The sequence below is a fragment of the Myotis daubentonii genome, chromosome 14 (assembly GCF_963259705.1).
Source record: "Myotis daubentonii chromosome 14, mMyoDau2.1, whole genome shotgun sequence".
NCBI lineage: Eukaryota > Metazoa > Chordata > Mammalia > Chiroptera > Vespertilionidae > Myotis > Myotis daubentonii.
The window spans coordinates 51,766,994-51,784,337 of NC_081853.1; the positions used below are offsets into that span (position 1 = coordinate 51,766,994).

Here is a 17,344-nt window from a genome sequence, read left to right on the forward strand (position 1 = left end):
TAAAGAGGCCACGGAACTTAGTCTTAAGATTTTTATAAAAACCCTCAACCGAGGGCCGGCCAGAGGGTGGAGAGGGCTGCAGTGTTGTTCTTAACGGAGGTGAGGACAGATCCAGGGCCCAGGCCAGCTCCTAGGACCCGGGAGAGGCAGCAGCACAGACAGTGTGTCAGAGCCGAAGGCAGGGCGGGCCTCCCGCTCTGAGCGCGAGGCTGGGAGCAGCGCGCCCGCCCTGCCCTGGGCTGCGGACAGAGGCCTGGCCCGCGGACAGAAGCCTGGCCCGCTCCCACGCCTAGTCCCGCAGGGACACCTTCACAAAGAGGGTGGCAGATGGGTGCTGGTCTCCATTCTTGGACAAGAGGTGCACGTGGCGGTATCCTGGCAGGTGAGGGGGCGGGAAGGAGCACACAAGGAAAGTTCCAGTCACTCGGGCAGGATGCTTCAAGGGACAGCCACCCCCGCCCAAGAGATGCCAGGCCCTGCCCCCGCCCCCTTGCCCTCCCCTCCCCTCCCCTGGACAAACACTCACCCTGCTTGAGGCTGTTCAGGGGGATGGTGCTCTGGCCAATGAAGTCGTTCTTGGAGGAGGCGTCGTAGTCCTCCACCACGAAGCGCACGAGGGCCAGCTCAGGCACCGCCACCTCAAACTCGAACTCCGTGTCCCACCACGGGTTGAAACCTGCGGGCACAGGCGCCGTGTCAGCAGCTCGGACACCAGCTGCAGCGGCCGGGCCCAGCCCCGCCTCGGCACGTACCGTTGTTGGTGACCACCGCGGTCTGGCGGCTGGCCACGTCCCGGCCCACGCCGTGGACCTCCACCGTCACCTTGGGGTCCACGATCGAATTCTTGCTCTTATTGACTTTCGGCAGCTGCTGCCCCGTGATGACCTGCGGAAGGGTGATGGGCATGAGGAATGGTACCGAGGGGGAAGTGAGGGTGGCGGGGGGGACTGTGGGCTCCTGGCCCTTCTCTGGCTGGCCATACCCGGATGTTGAGTCGCTTCCGAGTCCACCAGGGCCCCTGAGCCGGGTTACGCGGGTTGAAGGTGGAGTTGGGGTCTCGCAGGAAGGCGGGCTTCAGCACGTACCCACAGGCCCCGTTGTCCTGGAAGCGGCCCTGATACACATCCATCTCTGGGCCAGGTGTCTGGAAGTTCAAGGCCACTACAGGTAGGACAGAGCAGTCACGGGCTGTGGGTTGGCTTCGGGGGCCCTAGAGCCCAGCCTCCGCAGGGTACACTGAGGCCTTGGAGACACAGGGTGAGGCAGAAGCAGGGGCCAGTATCGCTGCAAGGCCTCCTGCCCTCCAACCGACTCTCTGCACCAACCCCACGTTCCATTTCTGGTGCTAAAACTCTAAGGACTACGATGCTAACGAGGGGGACAGCTCCCAACTGAGGTCACCAGCTCCTGAGCCCACACATTCCTGCATCCGCCCTGCCTCGGTCTCCTGGTCCCTGGCCCTCAGCCAGGCCTCCTCCCGGCCCCAGCCAGTGCATACCGATCTGGCAGCCCCCATTCCACATCTCCACGGGGCTGTAGTTGGAGGAGTCGGTTCTCCACCCAGCAGGGTAGATCCTGCTCAGGTGATTCACGTTGTGGCGGACAAGGCTGTTTCCTGAGGGGGGACGGGATGGTCAGGCAGGGAGGCCTCAGGTGTGCCTGAGTCCCTCCCACCAGCTCTGCTGGTAGCAGCAGGGAATGCTAACTTTGTTCACCAGCGGGGGTGGGGGTGTGGGGGGAACCAGGTCGGCCCTGGCCCCAGCCCGGATGGTCGGACAGGGGCAGCACCCTCAGGGTGCAGGGCGGGGCTCACCTGACTCTTGGAGCAGCCGGAGGGTGCGGTTCTCAGAGAAGGACGCCATCTCATAGAAAGCCTGCCCCGGGCTGCCAGGGCTGGAGAAGCCCCGGAAGTGGACACTCTTACAGTAAATGACCATGTCAGACAGCTCCTTCACTAGCCTGAGCTTGTCCTCCTGGGGGCCACGGGGAGGCCCGCGTTAGAGTCAGAGGTGGGGGCAGGTGGACACTGAGAGAGCCAGGAACCCAGACACAGAGAGACAGAGAGAGGGAGACAGACACAGAGAGGGGGCAGAGGGTCTGAGTGGCAGCCACAGAGAATTGAGACAGGGCAACCATCCCACCCGGCGATGGGGGGTGAGGATGGGGGAGGGCCCGGGGATGCCCTCCCCCCACAGCTTCCCCTCGAACCTTGGGCTTGTGCTGCACTCGGCTCCTCACGGCCTCATCCTCCATCTCCGCTGCCTCGTCCTCATCTGACACGACAGTGGCCTCAGGGCCACTTTCCCCGCTGGGGGGCTGGAGTCCCCCTAGCTTCTTGCCCTTCAGCAAGATCTTCCCCTTCAGTTGCTGCGGATGGAGGGGCAGCTGGTCAAGACCCAGCTGGCCTCCCAGCCAGCCCCCCTGCCCTCTTCTCTGGGCACCCCCGTGCCCACTGTGCACCTCAGGGGATGGGAGGCTGGTGGTGGCCCCTTCCAGCGGCCGGTCCAATAGCATGGAGCCCAGAGTCGTGCTCAGGTGTCGCGCCATCACGCGCTGCTGCTCCAGGCTGCAGTGGTTCTCCAGGGACAGGATGACGGGGTAGGGGGACGCCTGGCGGTCCAAGGCAGATTAGGAGGGGTTGGCCACCCCTAGCCTTCCCCTCCTCACACCCCCCCCCGGGGTGTGGCCACCTTGAAGGCGTAGTCCCGAATGGCCCTGAGCACGTCGCAGAAGAGGATCTTGGAGGTGAAGGTGTAGCCGTGGTAGATGATGGGCTCCTGGTTGGGTCCGTCCCAGCAGTCCAGCTCCAGGCAGCGGCAGCCTTTGCACAGCGCCCTGTAGGGGAAGTGGCGCTAGGACCCCGCCCCGCCGGAGCCCCGCCCCGCCGGAGCCCCGCCCCGCCGGAGCCCCGCCCCGCCGGAGCCCCACCCCGCCCCGCCCCGCCGGAGCCCCGCCCCGCCCCGCCGGAGCCCCGCCCCGCCCCGCCGGAGCCCCGCCCCGCCGGAGCCCCGCCCCGCCGGAGCCCCGCCCCGCCGGAGCCCCGCCCCGCCGGAGCCCCGCCCCGCCGGAGCCCCGCCCCGCCGGAGCCCCGCCCCGCCGGAGCCCCGCCCCGCCGGAGCCCCGCCCCGCCGGAGCCCCGCCCCGCCGGAGCCCCGCCCCGCCGGAGCCCCGCCCCGCCGGAGCCCCGCCCCGCCGGAGCCCCGCCCCGCCGGAGCCCCGCCCCGCCGGAGCCCCGGCCCCCACGGGCTGCCCCACCGGATGTAGGCTTCGGTGCTGCTGGGCCCGGTGAGCTGGTCTTCCAGCAGGTAGGTGTTGTGCGAGGAGGACACCAGGTAGTGGCTGAGCGGCTGGCCCATGTCCTGGTAGACCCGCCGGTGCGCCAGGTTGAAGGCGCTGCCGTCGGCCGAGAGCAGGTACATGAGGAAGCCGTCCTTGGTCATCTGCCGCTGGGCCTTGGCTGGGAGGGAGGCGGGGACCCGTCAGAGCCCTCCACCCGCAGCCACCTCCGGGGCCCTGTCTTCTCCTGTTCTGTCCCCCACGCTGTGAGGCCCTGAGGACAGGACTTCACCTCCTCCGGCTCTGTACCTGCGCCCCGGGGCCCCCTCCAGGACAGGGCCGGGTCTCAAAGGTGGGCCCAGGATGGGCATCAAGAGGGAAGCAGGGGCAGTGTTTGCTTGCCCAGTCTCCTCTCCTCTTTCCTGGGAGAGGGGTCCTCCAAACCCCCTGAAGGAGGAACTGACGCTGGAGCCCTGTCTGCCGTCTGCCTGCTTTCATGGACCGGCAAATACTGGCCGGGTCCTGAGGCACCCCCGTTCCTGCAGCTCCCTATTTGGGGCTGCAGTGTCCCCAGGGGTCTCCCAGCCGGGTGTGGCCCTCACCAGTCTCGCTGGGCTCGTAGCGCTCAATGAGGGAGAGGGCCAGGGCAGGCCCGGCCGCCTCCTCCCGCTGCTGGTGCTGCAGGAAGGTCACTAACTGGTCCACGGACAGGGTCTGCCCGGAGCCTGCAGCCTCCTCGAAGGTGCGGTCGATCTCCTTCCGCTGGGTCAGCATCTTGTAGAAGGCCTCAATCTCCTCGTCCTCCAAGGAGTCTGTCTGGGAGTGGTCACATTCCTGCAAAGCCAGGACAGCCCCGTGGGCAGGCTCAGCGCTGGCCCTGGCCCAGGGCCAAGGACCCCACGGCCAGGGCTCCCTGCTGCCTCACCCTGAAGATCTTCCGGGCGTAGCTGTCGTCCACCTGGATGTTGAGCTCCTTCAGGAAGTTCTGCAGTTCCTTGAAGCTCATCTTGTTATCCTTGTTTTTGTCAGCTTTTCGCAAGCAGGAGTGAATCCAGCTGGGCAAGAAGTAAGGAAAGAACCCAGGAGCCCACGTCCCCCCCGAGCCCCAGCCAGAGCCCAATATCGACGCCTGGGCCCAGGCAGACTGAGGCCACTGTAGACACGGCTCCCCCCAGGCCCCACTTACTGGAATCCGAATCCCAGGGGCAGGGCCTGGTGGCCTCTTGAGTGGAAATGTCACATCCTAGCACGGGGTCTTTTTCCTATTATCTGGCTTTGAACCCTTTCCAATTTTAAAAATATTTATTTCCTTTCTATAAAAGGATTTATTGTAGATAATGTAGAAAATAAAGAAAAATAAAATAAACAAATCCCCCATAGCCTCAGAGATAACCCTGTTAATATTTCAAGGTCTGTCCTCTCGTTTTCAATATATAACCCTTAGCCAACTCGACTAAAGCACTTGGGGCTTACTTTATAGGAAACAGCAAATTTCAAGCCACTGATCACTGTGTCGTGATGGGGCACTAACCCCCACGTCTCTCTGACCTCTATCCTCTGTCCCGTCAGCCTTGACCTTGGGAAATAGGTGATTTAAATGCCAGAGGCTAGGTCTCCCACTGAAGCAGGTGACTCTCCTCAGCCTCCCAGCTCCGCGCTGGTTACGGGGGGGGGGGGGGGGGGGGGGGAAGAGGGGACATGGGGGGGGGGGCTGCATAGCTCTCTGGTGCTTGGGTCAGAGTGGACCAAAAAGGGCTCCAGATGCCTCCCTGCTTCCCTTCTTCTAGGGACTGAATTATGTCCCCCCCCACCCCAAAATGTGTGTATTGAAGCCCTAACCCACAATAGGATGGTATTTGGAGATGGGGCCTTGGGAGGTTTAGATGAGGTCATGAGGTGGGGCCCTCTTGATGGAATTAGTGTCCATATAAGAAGAGACACCACCAGAAAACTTGCTCTCTCTCTCCCTCTCTCTCTCTCTCTCTCTGCCGTGTGAGGACACAGTGAGAAAGAAGGCATCCATCCAGAAGCTAGGAGAAGAGCTCTCACCATGCTGGCCCCCTGATCTCGGACTTCCAACCTCCAGAACTGTGAGAAAAGGTATTTATGCTGTTTAACCGAATCTGTGCTATTTTGGTATGATGGTCTGAGCTGGGTATCTTCCATACCCAGGCTGACCTGGGGACAACCACAGCCAGAATCCCCAGGCTGGGCCTGGTCCCCCTGCCACCCAAAGGATACTGCTGCAGCTTCTGCTGCTGGTCCATGGAGCCTGAGTGATGGATGATCTTGCGCAGACCCTGCACCCAGTGCTGGGCGTCAGCTGGTGACGAGGCGATGAGGTCTAGTGTGTTTCGCTGGTTTTTAAAGACAATGGAGAAGCAGCGGTCCTCGGGCACGTCCCGGGCAAACTTCTCCAGGCCCTCCGTGCGGTGTCCCATCCGTACCTCCTGGATGTCCTCGATGGAGACTGTAAGAAAGGGGTGGGGGAGAGAGAAGCATGAGGCCAGCCCCTGCCCCCCGACATGGTCGAGGCCACAGTGGAAGGGGCCACAGTTTAGAGACAGAGGCGGGGCTGGAGCTCAGGCATTGATCCAGAGGGAAAGGAGCCGGCAGGAGGACCGCCAGTGGCGGGGAAAGGAGGCAGGAAGGCAGAGACCGAGGTGGAGGAGGAGTGTGAGACACAGCTGTAGTGGGCAGGGTGAACGCAAAGAGCGGGACTGACTTTAGGGTGGGACCGGCGCCTTCGACCCCGGACCCCGTTGTTCCTGTGCTGTAGGGAGCAGGGCCCTGGGAGAGGGTTGGGGCAGAGCAGACCATTCTGGAGCTTGGGGCCTGTGACCGAGACGAGGCCACACACCCTCCTGATCGGACTGACTTTGGACCCGTTCTCCCCTCAGACAGTCGTGTGCGCCTCCAGGCCCCTCTCCTGACCATTCAGGAGACGCGAGCCACCCTCGATCAGCCCTGGCCTTGGGGTCTGGGGGCACGGACAGAGGGAGAGGTGCTGTGTCGGAGGGTAAAGAGGACCTTACCCCATTGGTGTCTGTATGTGTGCAGAACTCAGGGCACCCCTGGGCCATGAGGGTGCAGGAAGGCTCTGCCCTCCAGGATCCCAAGAGGCAGACTGGAGCATGCCCACGGGGGGTCTGAGAGATTACATCATTCTGCCCTTAGGAGCCGGACGGAGGGCCCTGCTGTCAGAGCCCAGCCTTCCAGGCTTCAGGGAGCAGCAAGGCCCTGCCTACCCTTCCTAACCCCCAATGAGTCTTCCCTGATCTGGCTGGGAGCCAATCCCACCAGGCCCTGTGCCTGCCCCACCCCCATCCTGAGCATCCACGTCCATCTGTCCTGAGTCCGAGACCAGCTCTAGCTGAAAGCCGCTTGTTCTTTCCCCCCTCCCCCCACCCCCCCCCCCGTGCCCGCACACACCCTAAGCGCCCCAGGGTCTCCTAGCCACAGGCCCCATGTGTGTGCCATGTGCCCAGCCCGGGCGGCAGGCTCTGGGAAGTGGGACACGTGAGCCCTGGGCCATCTAGGGCTCAGGGGACATCCCTGCTTAATCCCTGTGCCCACAGCCTCCTGTGCCCCGCCAGGCCCCACACCAGCTGCCCCCGACCCAGGCTGGAGTGCAAACAGGAAGCCTGAGCCCTGGAGCTCCCGGGCCGGCACCCCCACCCGCTCCAGAGAGAAAGTCCAGATGCCTCCACTGCTGATAATGCCCGCCTGCCCCTGGGAACCAGAGTGGGGTGGTGTGTGTGTTGGGGGGGAGCGAGGGGGGTGTCGGTGACAGAATCAGGGGAGACTTAGGGATCAGGGAGCAGAGGCAGAGAGAACCGGGGGAGGGGAACCAGTCCTCCCTCACCGGGCCTCAGTTTCCCCGAGGATAGAGTACCGCTGAGGACAACAGTCTCACCCTCAGAGCAGGGAGGCAGCCGACAGGCAAGCACAGCCCAAGGCCTGCCTCAGTGGCTCTGACATGGCGGGGAGCCTCTGGGGCCAGTGTCCTCACCTGACCACACCCGATGCCAGGCCCTGGACCTGTCACCCCTGCCGCCCCCTCACTCACGTCCCGTCCTCAGTCTCGCCCTGCTTCTTGCTCACACTGGGTCTCCTGCCTGGAAGTCTATCCTGCCCTCTGCTCCTCGCCGTCCCAGTGTGAGGGTCTCACCTCCCCAGGGCAGGTCTGGAAAGGCCTGAGCCTCTACTCCGCTGCCGCCCCCACGCCCAGCCCCACCAGGTGGGAGGCACGCACTGGGAACCATTCATATGGGCTGGCTGCTGGGCTCCCAGGAAGCCCCAGGGCACGGGGCCTCCACCCACCAGCGCGTAGCGGGAAACTCCATATCAGGGCAGAGGCCTGTGAAGAAGCCTGGCTGGTGCCCCAGGGGCAAGGTCAGGGTCACTCCAGTCTGAGCGGCAGACGTGCGCTGAGGGTGGTTTTCTGCGAGCTTCAGTCTCCATCCCCTCAGACCCTGCCCCGGCCCACAGCCCCAGGGCCCCAGCCCAGCGCCCCCATCGGCCCCCGCCCCTGTCCTGCCTCACCTCTGGCCCCTCAGGCCACAGGTCAGCAGGCCATACCTTCTTATGTTCCTGCCCAGTGTCCTGCGGCCCGGCAGACCCTTCCTGGGGTCCCTTCTGCGGGCTGACCCTCCCCTTCCTCCTGTGACCCGCCTACTCCTGCCTGGGGCCTGTCGCCTGTGTCTGACCTCATTCCCTATAGACCTGCCAGTGTGCTGACCCTGCCTGTCCCCAAACGGCAGAAGGGAGGTGAATGGGCGAGGGATTTCCTGAGGTCTGGGCTGTGAGAGATCCAGCTGCACTGGCCCACAGAGCAGCCACCAACCGCATGTGGTCATTTAAGCAGAAATTCATTAAAATCCGACCAAGTTAAGTACCGTTCCTCAGTCACACTAGCCAAGTTTCAGGTGCTCCGTGACCACAGGTGGCTAGTGGCAGCCGTGACAGACAGCCTTGGTCTGCGGTTTTCCCACCAAGTAGAGGTGCAGCAGCGTAGACCTCGCATTTGACAAAGCCTGGGGGCAGTCTGTGTTAAGCCGTCATCAGAGTTTCCCCCTAAGGCCTGGTAGGGGACACTCTCCATTTGCAGGCCTGAGCCTTGGGTTCCTGGGCCATTTCCGAAGCTTCTGGAAAGCCCTCGGACCCCTGCCCTCGAGGGAGCTACCCTGCTGAGGCCTCTCTCTTTGTGTCCTAGCCCCGCTCTGCCCCATCTCCCTGCTGTGGCCCCAGTCCTAGGGAACGGCCCCACCTCACGTCCTGACCGGGACTTATCTGCCCCAACTTTGGGCTGGTTTTGGCCTCACCACACCTGGAGTCTAGTCTGCCCAACTTCCCTGCTCCCCACAAGGGCCTGGGCGGATACCTATGCGTTCACACAGCACTGTCCAGCTCCCTCCCTCCTCCGAACCTGCTTTCCCCACCTGTGGTCATGGTTACGTGCCCCTCACCCCCAGAAGCCTTTAGCATCTCCGTCTGCAGTCCTGAGTCCTGCGCGCTCCAGCCCAGCCCAGAGCTCAATTTTAACTGCTTCCTCCCCCAGATTCTGGCTAGCTGCAATGTCCCCCTATCTGGTCCTGATTGCACGCCTGACCTATACGCCACCAGGCTGGGACTCAGTTTCCCTATCTGTGGTCCTGGTCCATGATGGACCTCCACCCCCAGCCAGCACCAGTGTCCCCATCCAAGCCTGGGTGGCACACTCTGCCTCCTCCCCCACAGCCCCGGGCACTCACACAGCTGGGACTCGGGGCTCCGCATGACCTTGCGGGACTCCTGCCAGATGGTCTTGCAGTCTTCCTGCAGCTTGTAGAAGCGCTCTCGCCGCCATGAATTGGACTTCACCTTCAGGAGCTGGGTGCCCTTCAGCAGCGCCTGTAGGTCCTCGTCATTCTGTAGGCCTGGGGGGCAGAGCTCGTAAGATGCCACCTCCTCCGGTGTCCCTGCTGTCCCTGACCCCACGCTGGCCACGCCCACCTCCAGGCCCTCTAGCACAGTGATGGCGAACCTTTTGAGCTGGGCGTGTCAGCATTTTGAGAAACCCTAACCTAACTCTGGTGCCGTGTCACATATAGAAATTTTTTGATATTTGCAATCGTAGTAAAACAAAGACTTATATTTTTGATATTTATTTTACATATTTAAATGCTATTTAACAAAGAAAAATCAACCAAAAAAAATGAGTCAGAGGTGACACGCGTGCCAGAGGTTCGCCATCACTGCTCTAGGAGCCCGCTCCTCCCCAGCCTCGTCCCCATCTCTGTTCACGTCTCCCTCCTTCAGCCATGCTCCAACCTGCCCTGCCGCACATGAAGTCATCGCTGAGCCAGCTGAGGGCACGTAAACCTTGGGTGCCTACCCACTCAAGGCCACGCTTTGTACACTGACCTGCCACCCACAGCTGAATGGACAAAGGGAGGGCAGCTAATCTAAGGACTCCTGGTCCCTGGGGGACCAGACCCCCCAGGAAGTAGCCTGGGCCCCTCCTGGTCACACTTAGGGGTCAGAGTGACCTGAAGGAAGCGGGACTAAAAGATCGGGCAGAGCAGGAAAGAAAAGGGACAGACACCGATGGCAATGGGTCCAGAGCATCTCAGAGCCCAACAGCCTCCCAACTCCACTGGCTATGCAATCGCCGGTGCCCACGTCCAGGTCCCCCTCCCGACAACCGTGTGACCTGGACAAGTGGCTTCATGTTGCAGGGCCTCTGCTGTCCCGTCTGTAAACTGAGGATAGAAATAGCAGCCCCCTCAAAGGGAAGGGCTGTGGTTAAATGAGATGATGCATGATTCTGGGAAGGTCCCGAGGTAAAGCCGTTCTAGTTCTTAATGTCAACATTGTAGTTACTCTGGGGCCCTTGTGCCCATCCCTGCTACCCTCACCACGATCGCCACCCCTGACTTGGACCTACTTGAGTGGGTCTTGATCCTTGTCCCAGAAGAGAGAGATGCCCCTGTCCCTCCATGGCCGCCCCATCACTGAATATCCTGGGTCCAGGACGCCTCCTGGTAAGTCCCAGTGCAGTCCCACAGCGAGGACCAGAGCCCTGGCTGCTTGGCACCCTCTTGCTGCTCTCGGAGACCCAGTCTGGCCTGAGGCATGGGCTCCCAAAGCTATGATGCCCTTTGTCCCACCAGGCCCAAGCAAGAGGCACCAAAGGGATACTAAGCCTGGCTCCCCAGGAGCCCTCACCCCCAGCAGACCCTGTACCAAGTGTGATCAAGGAGAGACCCCAACCCTAATAACCTATCATTGTAACATAGAGTGAGATACATCTATAGCTGTGCCTGGACATATCACCCTATATCTGTATCTATAAATCTGTATCTATAGCTCTGTATCTGTATGTATCAACCTATATCTGTATCTATATCTGTATCTATAGATCTGTATCTGTATGTATCAACCTATATCTGTATCTATAGATCTGTATCTGTATGTATCAACCTATATCTGTATCTATACATCTGTATCTATATCTATATCTGTATATATCACCCTAGCCACATGCAGTCCAGCAGCCAGCTCTGTTCAGAGCCAATTGGCCATTTCGCCTCATGTCTGTCACCAATATTAAAATTGTGTGGCCATAGCCATCTTTATCCTCTGCTCCAGCAGGGACCGGGTGGGTCCCGTCTGTGGGGCCTGTGCCTAGGCCTGGAGGCTTTTTCTTTTCTGAGCCCAGATTCCCAGCCCCTCATAGCCTCTCCCACTTTGTCCTGGCCTCCCCGCTCCCTAGCCAGGCCCACACACCCACCGGACCCACAGAACTTTCTGGACGTAAGCCTCCGTCACCACATCCTCTTTTCCCCTTGCCAGGCTCCTGCCTCCCGCGGGGACAAAGTCCAGGGCTAACACCCGCCTCCCTATGGCTTTGGGCACCTCCCTTCCCAATCTGTGCCCCTGGTCCCCTCCGCACTGGGAGAGTGCAGTGTTGGAGGAGGCGCCTTGGAGCCTTCTCAGAGGTGATCTTCTGATGTGACCTTCCCCCACCTTTGTCCCAAGTCTCTCCACCCAGGAGACCCCTCTGCCTTGGTGGGAGCAGTTCCCCTTCGGCCCCAGGGGAAGCCCAGTGGAGAAGGGGGCTCCATCCGGCAGGATGTCCTAAACTGCCGGTGGTGTCTGTGGAGCTCACAGCCAGAGGAAGGGGAGGGGAGCCCCCAGGCTGCCAGAAGAGGCACCTCAGCCCCTGCCGGGGATCCCACAGTCCCCACCCACCCCCCAAGCTGGGCACACAGTAGGACCAGCCCCTGCCCACAGCACGGGTGGGACTGTGGGGGAGGGGGTGGGGAAGGAGGAGGTGAGCTCCACCCTCCAGCTCTGGAAAACACCGTGAGGAGATGACATATTCATCCTGTCCCGGAGCCAGGCTGTGGCCCTGTCTGCAGTCGGACAGAGATAAGCCCCCTGGCTGCCGACGTGACTTCCAAACACAGACCTCCGTCCCAAGGTCCGAGTTGATAACACTGCCCTCGGCCGGTGGGAAACCTGAGCAGGCACCTCCACCTCTGAGCCTCACGGAGGCCCTTTTGTTTCCGAGGCTCCTGGGCTGCCCGCCCCACCACCCAGAAAGTGTGGGCACTCCTCACCCAGCCCCGTTCACTTAGCTCTACTGCCTTCTCCTGTGGGGGTGGGGGGAGAGGCCTCTGAGCTCAGGGGCCCCCGGCGGACCTTGCAGCCTCACTAACCTGCCCAGGCCCGCTGCACACCACGAGGTGCCCAGGAGAGGGTGCTGTAGGCACTAAAAGGAGGCTGGGGGGAGGGGGGTGCCAGGAGTCCTGACCATTTACCTAGGGGGGTGCATAATAGAGACAAACTGGGCTTGGGACTCATAATAATACATAGCAATACTGAGGTCAAGTCACACAGTGATGGACATTGTTACACGGAGTCACACACAGCCACACAACATACAGTGCCTTATCATCATCATCATGATAATAACAGCATCCACCATAATAATGGCTAGTATTCGAATAAGATACTGCTCTTGGCACATGTATTTAACCTCCCTAACAACCCAATGAGGGAGACACTATCACTATTCCCATTTCGCAGATGAGGAAATTGAGGCTCAGGGAAGTTACATGGTGGAGTCAGGACACAGAATCCTGCCCACGGGTCCATGATAGGAAACATTACCAGGTGCAGCCACCACGCAGGGGTACACTGGCACAAGTAGTAATGTCAGAAAACCCACAAAACCCGCATCATAACGCAAAGTAATAGAATCTCTCAGTCGCCTGGATCACCCCTGTCACATCTGTCACCCATAGTGCACACAGCATCACATCGGACCACACACTTGCAGATCATCTCACAGGATGACAGTCACACCAGCTCCGCACCAGGCCACATATCCAGTGGTGCCTCATAAATCTATAAACAGGGAGGGAGGGAGGGAGGGGTGACAAGGAGCAGGGAGGCTTGGAGGAGCTGGGGTGTGTCAGAAAGAGGGGTAACCAATGCCCCCAGGACTCACCCCATATGCCACCCCTGCAGACACGGCCCCACAATAGGTCACACACTCACAGGAATACTAAACAGGTCCAATCAAAGGAACATCTAGTCCGCCTCTGCCCCAGCTGCCATCCCAGTCTCCACAGACGTCGGTGTTCCCTGCGACCCTTACCCAGCCTCTGCCCATTGAGCGCCGCCACCTTGAGGCTCTGCTCCTGCAGGTAGAGCTCTCTGGAGTGGCTCCGGCCCCGCGGAAACTGCATGATCGCCGCAGTGGCCCTGCCGCCGCCGCCGAGCCTGGCCCGGGACAATGCACTAGTCTCCAGACGCCTAAGGAGGCGGGAGCAGGGGGCGGAGACTAGGAGGGGGCGGGGCTACCGCCTGGTTGGAGGGGCGGGGCCTCCGGCCTAGAGGCGGGGCGAGAGGGAAATCTGGGCCGAAAGGGGCGGGGCCGATAGCCCCTGGAGGTGGGGCGAGAGCGGAATCCGGGCGGGCAGAGGAGGAGCTAGAACCCCGGGAGCGGGGCGCCCCGGAGGAGGAAGCGGAGAAGTGACGAAAACCAGAGGCCAGAAAGCGGATCGAGGGCACAGCCAGAGCCAAAGAGGGGGGGACGGGGCGGAGCCGGGCCTGGGCAGGGGATGGGGGGAGGCGATGTGGAGGCAGAGCTATACCCAGGAAGCTGGCCCGGGGCGGGGTCAGGGCCCAGGGGGCGAACCCCGGGAGGGTCCTCACTGGAAAGGCGGTGTTCCGCCGAGGGGCGGGGTCCGACCGGGGGTGGAGCCTGAGCCTGGCTTCCAAACACCAGCTGGGGTCTCCCGGAGGCGGCTGTGAACGGGATGGAGGCTGTGCCAGACCACCTCGCCAGCCAAATATTTTACCAAAATTACTCAACGAATTCATTGTGACTCAGCTGGCTGTCGCCTCACTTGTGAACCTCAGGCAGGCCTGTTTCCTTCTGTTTCCCCCACCTGAGTGGGTAATCTCCAAGGGTCGGAATGCGAATGGAATTCTTGAAGGAAAAAAAAAAAAAAAGCTGATCTTCAATGAGTCCATTAACGCAGGCTTACTTTGATAAATGCACGAGGACGACTGCCACTGTATACACTGAGCTGCCAGTGTGCAGGGGAACAGTGGGACCTTTCACCAAGTGACAGCTTCTCTGTCACTCACCCAGCAGTTATTTATTGAGCCCCTACTGTGTGCCAAGGTCAGGACACCACCCTGCAGGCCTGACTCACTCCTCTCTTGCTCCCTGCCTCTGAATGGTTCGCTTCACTTCAGCTCCCGTCCCCAGCATTGGCAGTGAGTCACTGGCAAAGCCAGTTAGTCGCACAGACAAGCACAGCAACGATAAAATGAAGCGCCAGGTGACTTGCAGAAAGTCACTCCACAGAGAGTGTTAAGTCATGAGAGCGTGTTAGTGTAGATGAGCTGCAAAACGGGCACAGACAAGTTGTTACTCATTTTGGAGAGGGGCGGGGAGCAGAGTGTAAGGGGAACCTCTGTTTGAGAGAAACCATGCACGGGTTGTTAACTGGAGCACCAACGACAGAATCACATCTCAGTATAATTTGCTCCTTTTGAATTATGTATTTTATTGTATATTTAAAAACAAGATCCTGAGAAGGGCCTGCAGGCTTCACCAACTGCCAAAGTGGCCTATGGCACACAAAAAAAGTTACTGATCAGGGTGGATCAGCGTGTGTCTGTGTAGTGTGGGCCTGAAACCCCAGGAATAGCACTTTGAATCATAATCGAGGTGGGTAGGGGGTTGGCCACCCCGACTTGCTATGATGGTTCTGGAATCATTATCTCTTGGGGATAGTGGCTTTTTAGCCAACCTAGAGGCTCCCATGCTCATTAGTGCTCTTATCTTCACTTCTGTGAAATGGGTATTGTGATCCTGTGGATGAGAAAACAGGCCCAGAGAGGCAAATGGATTTGCCCAGGGTCACAATATAAGGCAAAGCTAGGACTGGAGCCCAGGTCTCCAGAGGCCAAGACGAAGCCAGGGTCTTCCTATATAGCCTGCCTTCCCCTTTTTAAAAATTTTAATCCTAACCCAAGGATATGTTTTTATTGATTTTAGAGAGAAAAAAATGGAGGGAGAGAGGAAAAGCGAGAGAGACATCAATGTGAGAGAGAGACATCGACCTGTTGCCTCTCGTACACATCCCCACCAGGGATCGAACCTGCAACCTAGGTGTGTGCCCTGACCAGGAAGCAAACCCACAACCTTTTGGTGTGTGGGGGGACAGCACTCCAACCAACTGAGCCACCCAGTCAGGGCACCTGCTTCCACTTTTATAAATGCCAGTTCTCACAGTGGGGCGCGAGGGATTCGGTGTAGGAAAAGTTAGTGGAGGTAGATGTGTTCAGTGAGGACAGGGCCCTGGAAGGTTATGTCCTTTCGGGCACATCTGGGAACCTGCTTGAGAAGCCAGTGCAGCCCTGGCCAGCATGGAGAGAGCAGAGGAAGTGAGTTAGGCGGAGATGGGGGGCCTGGAACTTCAGTCAGGGGGCTTCAGATTTGGGAAGGAGCCCCTGATTCTTGAATCCAGTTCTAGTCATTTTTTTCTGGCTTGGGATTGCCTTATGGTGTAACCTTATCTCCCAAAGAATGAGGCAGCAACTCACAGGGCATGGTCACTTGGGGGATGGGCCTCCTGCTGGAACATGGCACAGGCTGGGTCCCAGACACTGTTCTAATGCCCTTAAAGCAGCGGTTCTCAACCTGTGGGTCGCGACCCCTTTGGGGGTCGAACGACCCTTTCATAGGGGTCGCCTAAGACCATCGGAAAACACATATATAATTACATATTGTTTTTGTGATTAATCACTATGCTTTAATTATGTTCAATTTCTAACAATGAAAATACATCCTGCATATCAGATATTTACATGACGATTCATAACAGTAGCAACATTACAGTTATGAAGTAGCAACGAAAATAATTTTATGGTTGGGGTCACCACAACATGAGGAACTGTATTAAAGGGTCGCGGCATGAGGAAGGTTGAGAACCACTGCCTTATAAGTATCACTTCATTCAATCCTCACAGCAACCCTATGAGGGAGGTAGTATTCTTATCTCCCATTTTACAGATGAGGCACAATTAAATCGAGGGATTTGTCTTGATGAAAAAGCCAGGTAGTTTGCCCAGAATTCATGCAGGTCTACTACACTGCCTCTGCATGCATCCGGGGGTGAGGACAGAAGGGACATGTCATACCCAGGGAGGCAGGTCTCAAACAGGATGGGTATGAGGGTAACAGCTCTGGGCCACGGGGACCAGGTCTGGCCAACTGGGAAAGGAGACAGACCGGGACTGGCCGATAAGAACCCCTCCGAGTGGGACAGCTGGGGGCGCTGCCTTGCTCTTTCCCACCTGTAATGTCCAGGTCTGGTTTAGAAGGTAGTGGACACGAAGTCTCTCACCCTAAGGGTTCTAGGAGACTGAAGGAGCTATGGTTGAGCAGTGATTGGTGGGAGAGGGGCGGGGCTTGCTGAGCTGACTGACGCTGGGGTAGTGGGTGGGGACAGGAGGGTAAACTTCCCAAGTGCAGGCGAGCCCCCAGGCTGGAGCAAAAACATGCCAGGTCCAGGTTGGGGGTCCTGTCCAGCCATCAGGCCTCCAGGTCCTGGGGTCGGGAGCCCGCGGCTGCTCTCCCTCCAGGAGGGACCGCGTTAGGGCCAGGAGCTGGCTCAGGCTCCGTTCGGGGTCGGAGGAGACAGTTCGGTTGGACAAAGGGTGGAGGCGCAGGCATTTCCAGCTGAGGCTTGGCCCCGTCCAGCCAGGAGGATGCGCAGATGGAGGAATAAGGCTGCTGCCCCCCCCCCCCTCAACCTCCCCCCCCCCCCCCCGGCCTGGGCATCGAGGACTGAGTTCTGCGCGGGGCAGTTACGGCGGCACGGCCGGACCTCGGCCAACCTTGCACACCTCGCCCCACCTCTCCCCATCCCCCCACCCGCCACACCCACGCGGCCTGAAGCAATCCAGGCACGCCGGGGCTTTGCGGAGCTCCCCCAGGCGCCCGGACGGGGCGGGGAGAACTCGGTTATTCGTGGATGCTGGTTCCTTCCCTCCTCGGCCCCTCCGTGCGCGCTGGACCAGGATGAGGGGGAGTCCCCAGGCTGGGGGGACCCGGGGAAAGTCTTCGGACCCGCACCCCTACCCCCCACCCCGGGTTAGAGCTGGGGGCTGAGCTGGAAACGCCCAGGGGCGCGCCTGGCAGTCCCACCCTAAGTCCTGGGCCGAGATTTTCCCGATGGGACCGGAGGGCCGCGGGGCGGGCCAGGACGGGGCGGAGGGTGGACGCAGGACCCCGGGGTCCTCCGCCCGGAGCCGGGAGGGCTCGCTGCGGGGCGGACCCTCGCAGGGACTCCCCAGCGCGCCGGCCACGCACTCACCGTGCAGGGTCAGGAAGTCCCGGCCCGAGTCCATGCCCGTCGCGCGGCGCCGCGGGGAGGGGGAGCGCGGCGGGAGCGGGGCGCTGCGGGGCACACGCCGCCGGCGGCCTCGGGTCCGAGCCGAGCGCAGAGGAGAGGCGCAGGGACTGCGGTGGGAGGAGGCCGGAGGTGGGCCCGGG

The 17,344-nt window shown here is 60.4% G+C and overlaps 1 protein-coding gene across 2 annotated transcripts; it reads right to left on the reverse strand.

Moving 5' to 3' along the window:
- Window positions 1–16: 16 nt before the first annotated feature.
- On the reverse strand, window positions 17–17,344 carry PLCD1 (phospholipase C delta 1). 2 transcript variants are annotated; one of them, XM_059664402.1, is made up of 16 exons: window positions 17,166–17,344; window positions 9,030–9,194; window positions 5,518–5,746; window positions 4,202–4,331; window positions 3,879–4,110; window positions 3,256–3,457; window positions 2,691–2,835; window positions 2,461–2,610; window positions 2,209–2,367; window positions 1,814–1,973; window positions 1,499–1,615; window positions 983–1,161; window positions 753–885; window positions 527–676; window positions 267–375; window positions 17–229 (listed from the first exon to the last, which is right to left on the reverse strand). In XM_059664402.1, the coding sequence occupies exons 1-15, from the start codon at window positions 17,197–17,199 to the stop codon at window positions 290–292; spliced, it is 2,271 nt and encodes a 756-aa protein (XP_059520385.1). In that variant the 5' UTR covers window positions 17,200–17,344; the 3' UTR covers window positions 17–229; window positions 267–289. The 2 variants fall into 2 exon arrangements, with proteins under 2 accessions (XP_059520385.1, XP_059520384.1); XM_059664401.1 differs by having other exon boundaries at window positions 17–375; window positions 17,166–17,343.

Excerpts from the sequence above, each read along its gene's own strand:
- PLCD1 (XM_059664402.1), bottom strand. The coding sequence starts at position 17,199 with ATGGACTCGGGCCGGGACTTCCTGACCCTGCACG. Across the intron at positions 4,111-4,201 it reads ACGCCCGGAAGATCTTCAGG|GAATGTGACCACTCCCAGAC; the intron begins GTGAGGCAGCAG and ends CTGGCTTTGCAG. Across the intron at positions 1,162-1,498 it reads GAATGGGGGCTGCCAGATCG|TGGCCTTGAACTTCCAGACA; the intron begins GTATGCACTGGC and ends TCCTACCTGTAG.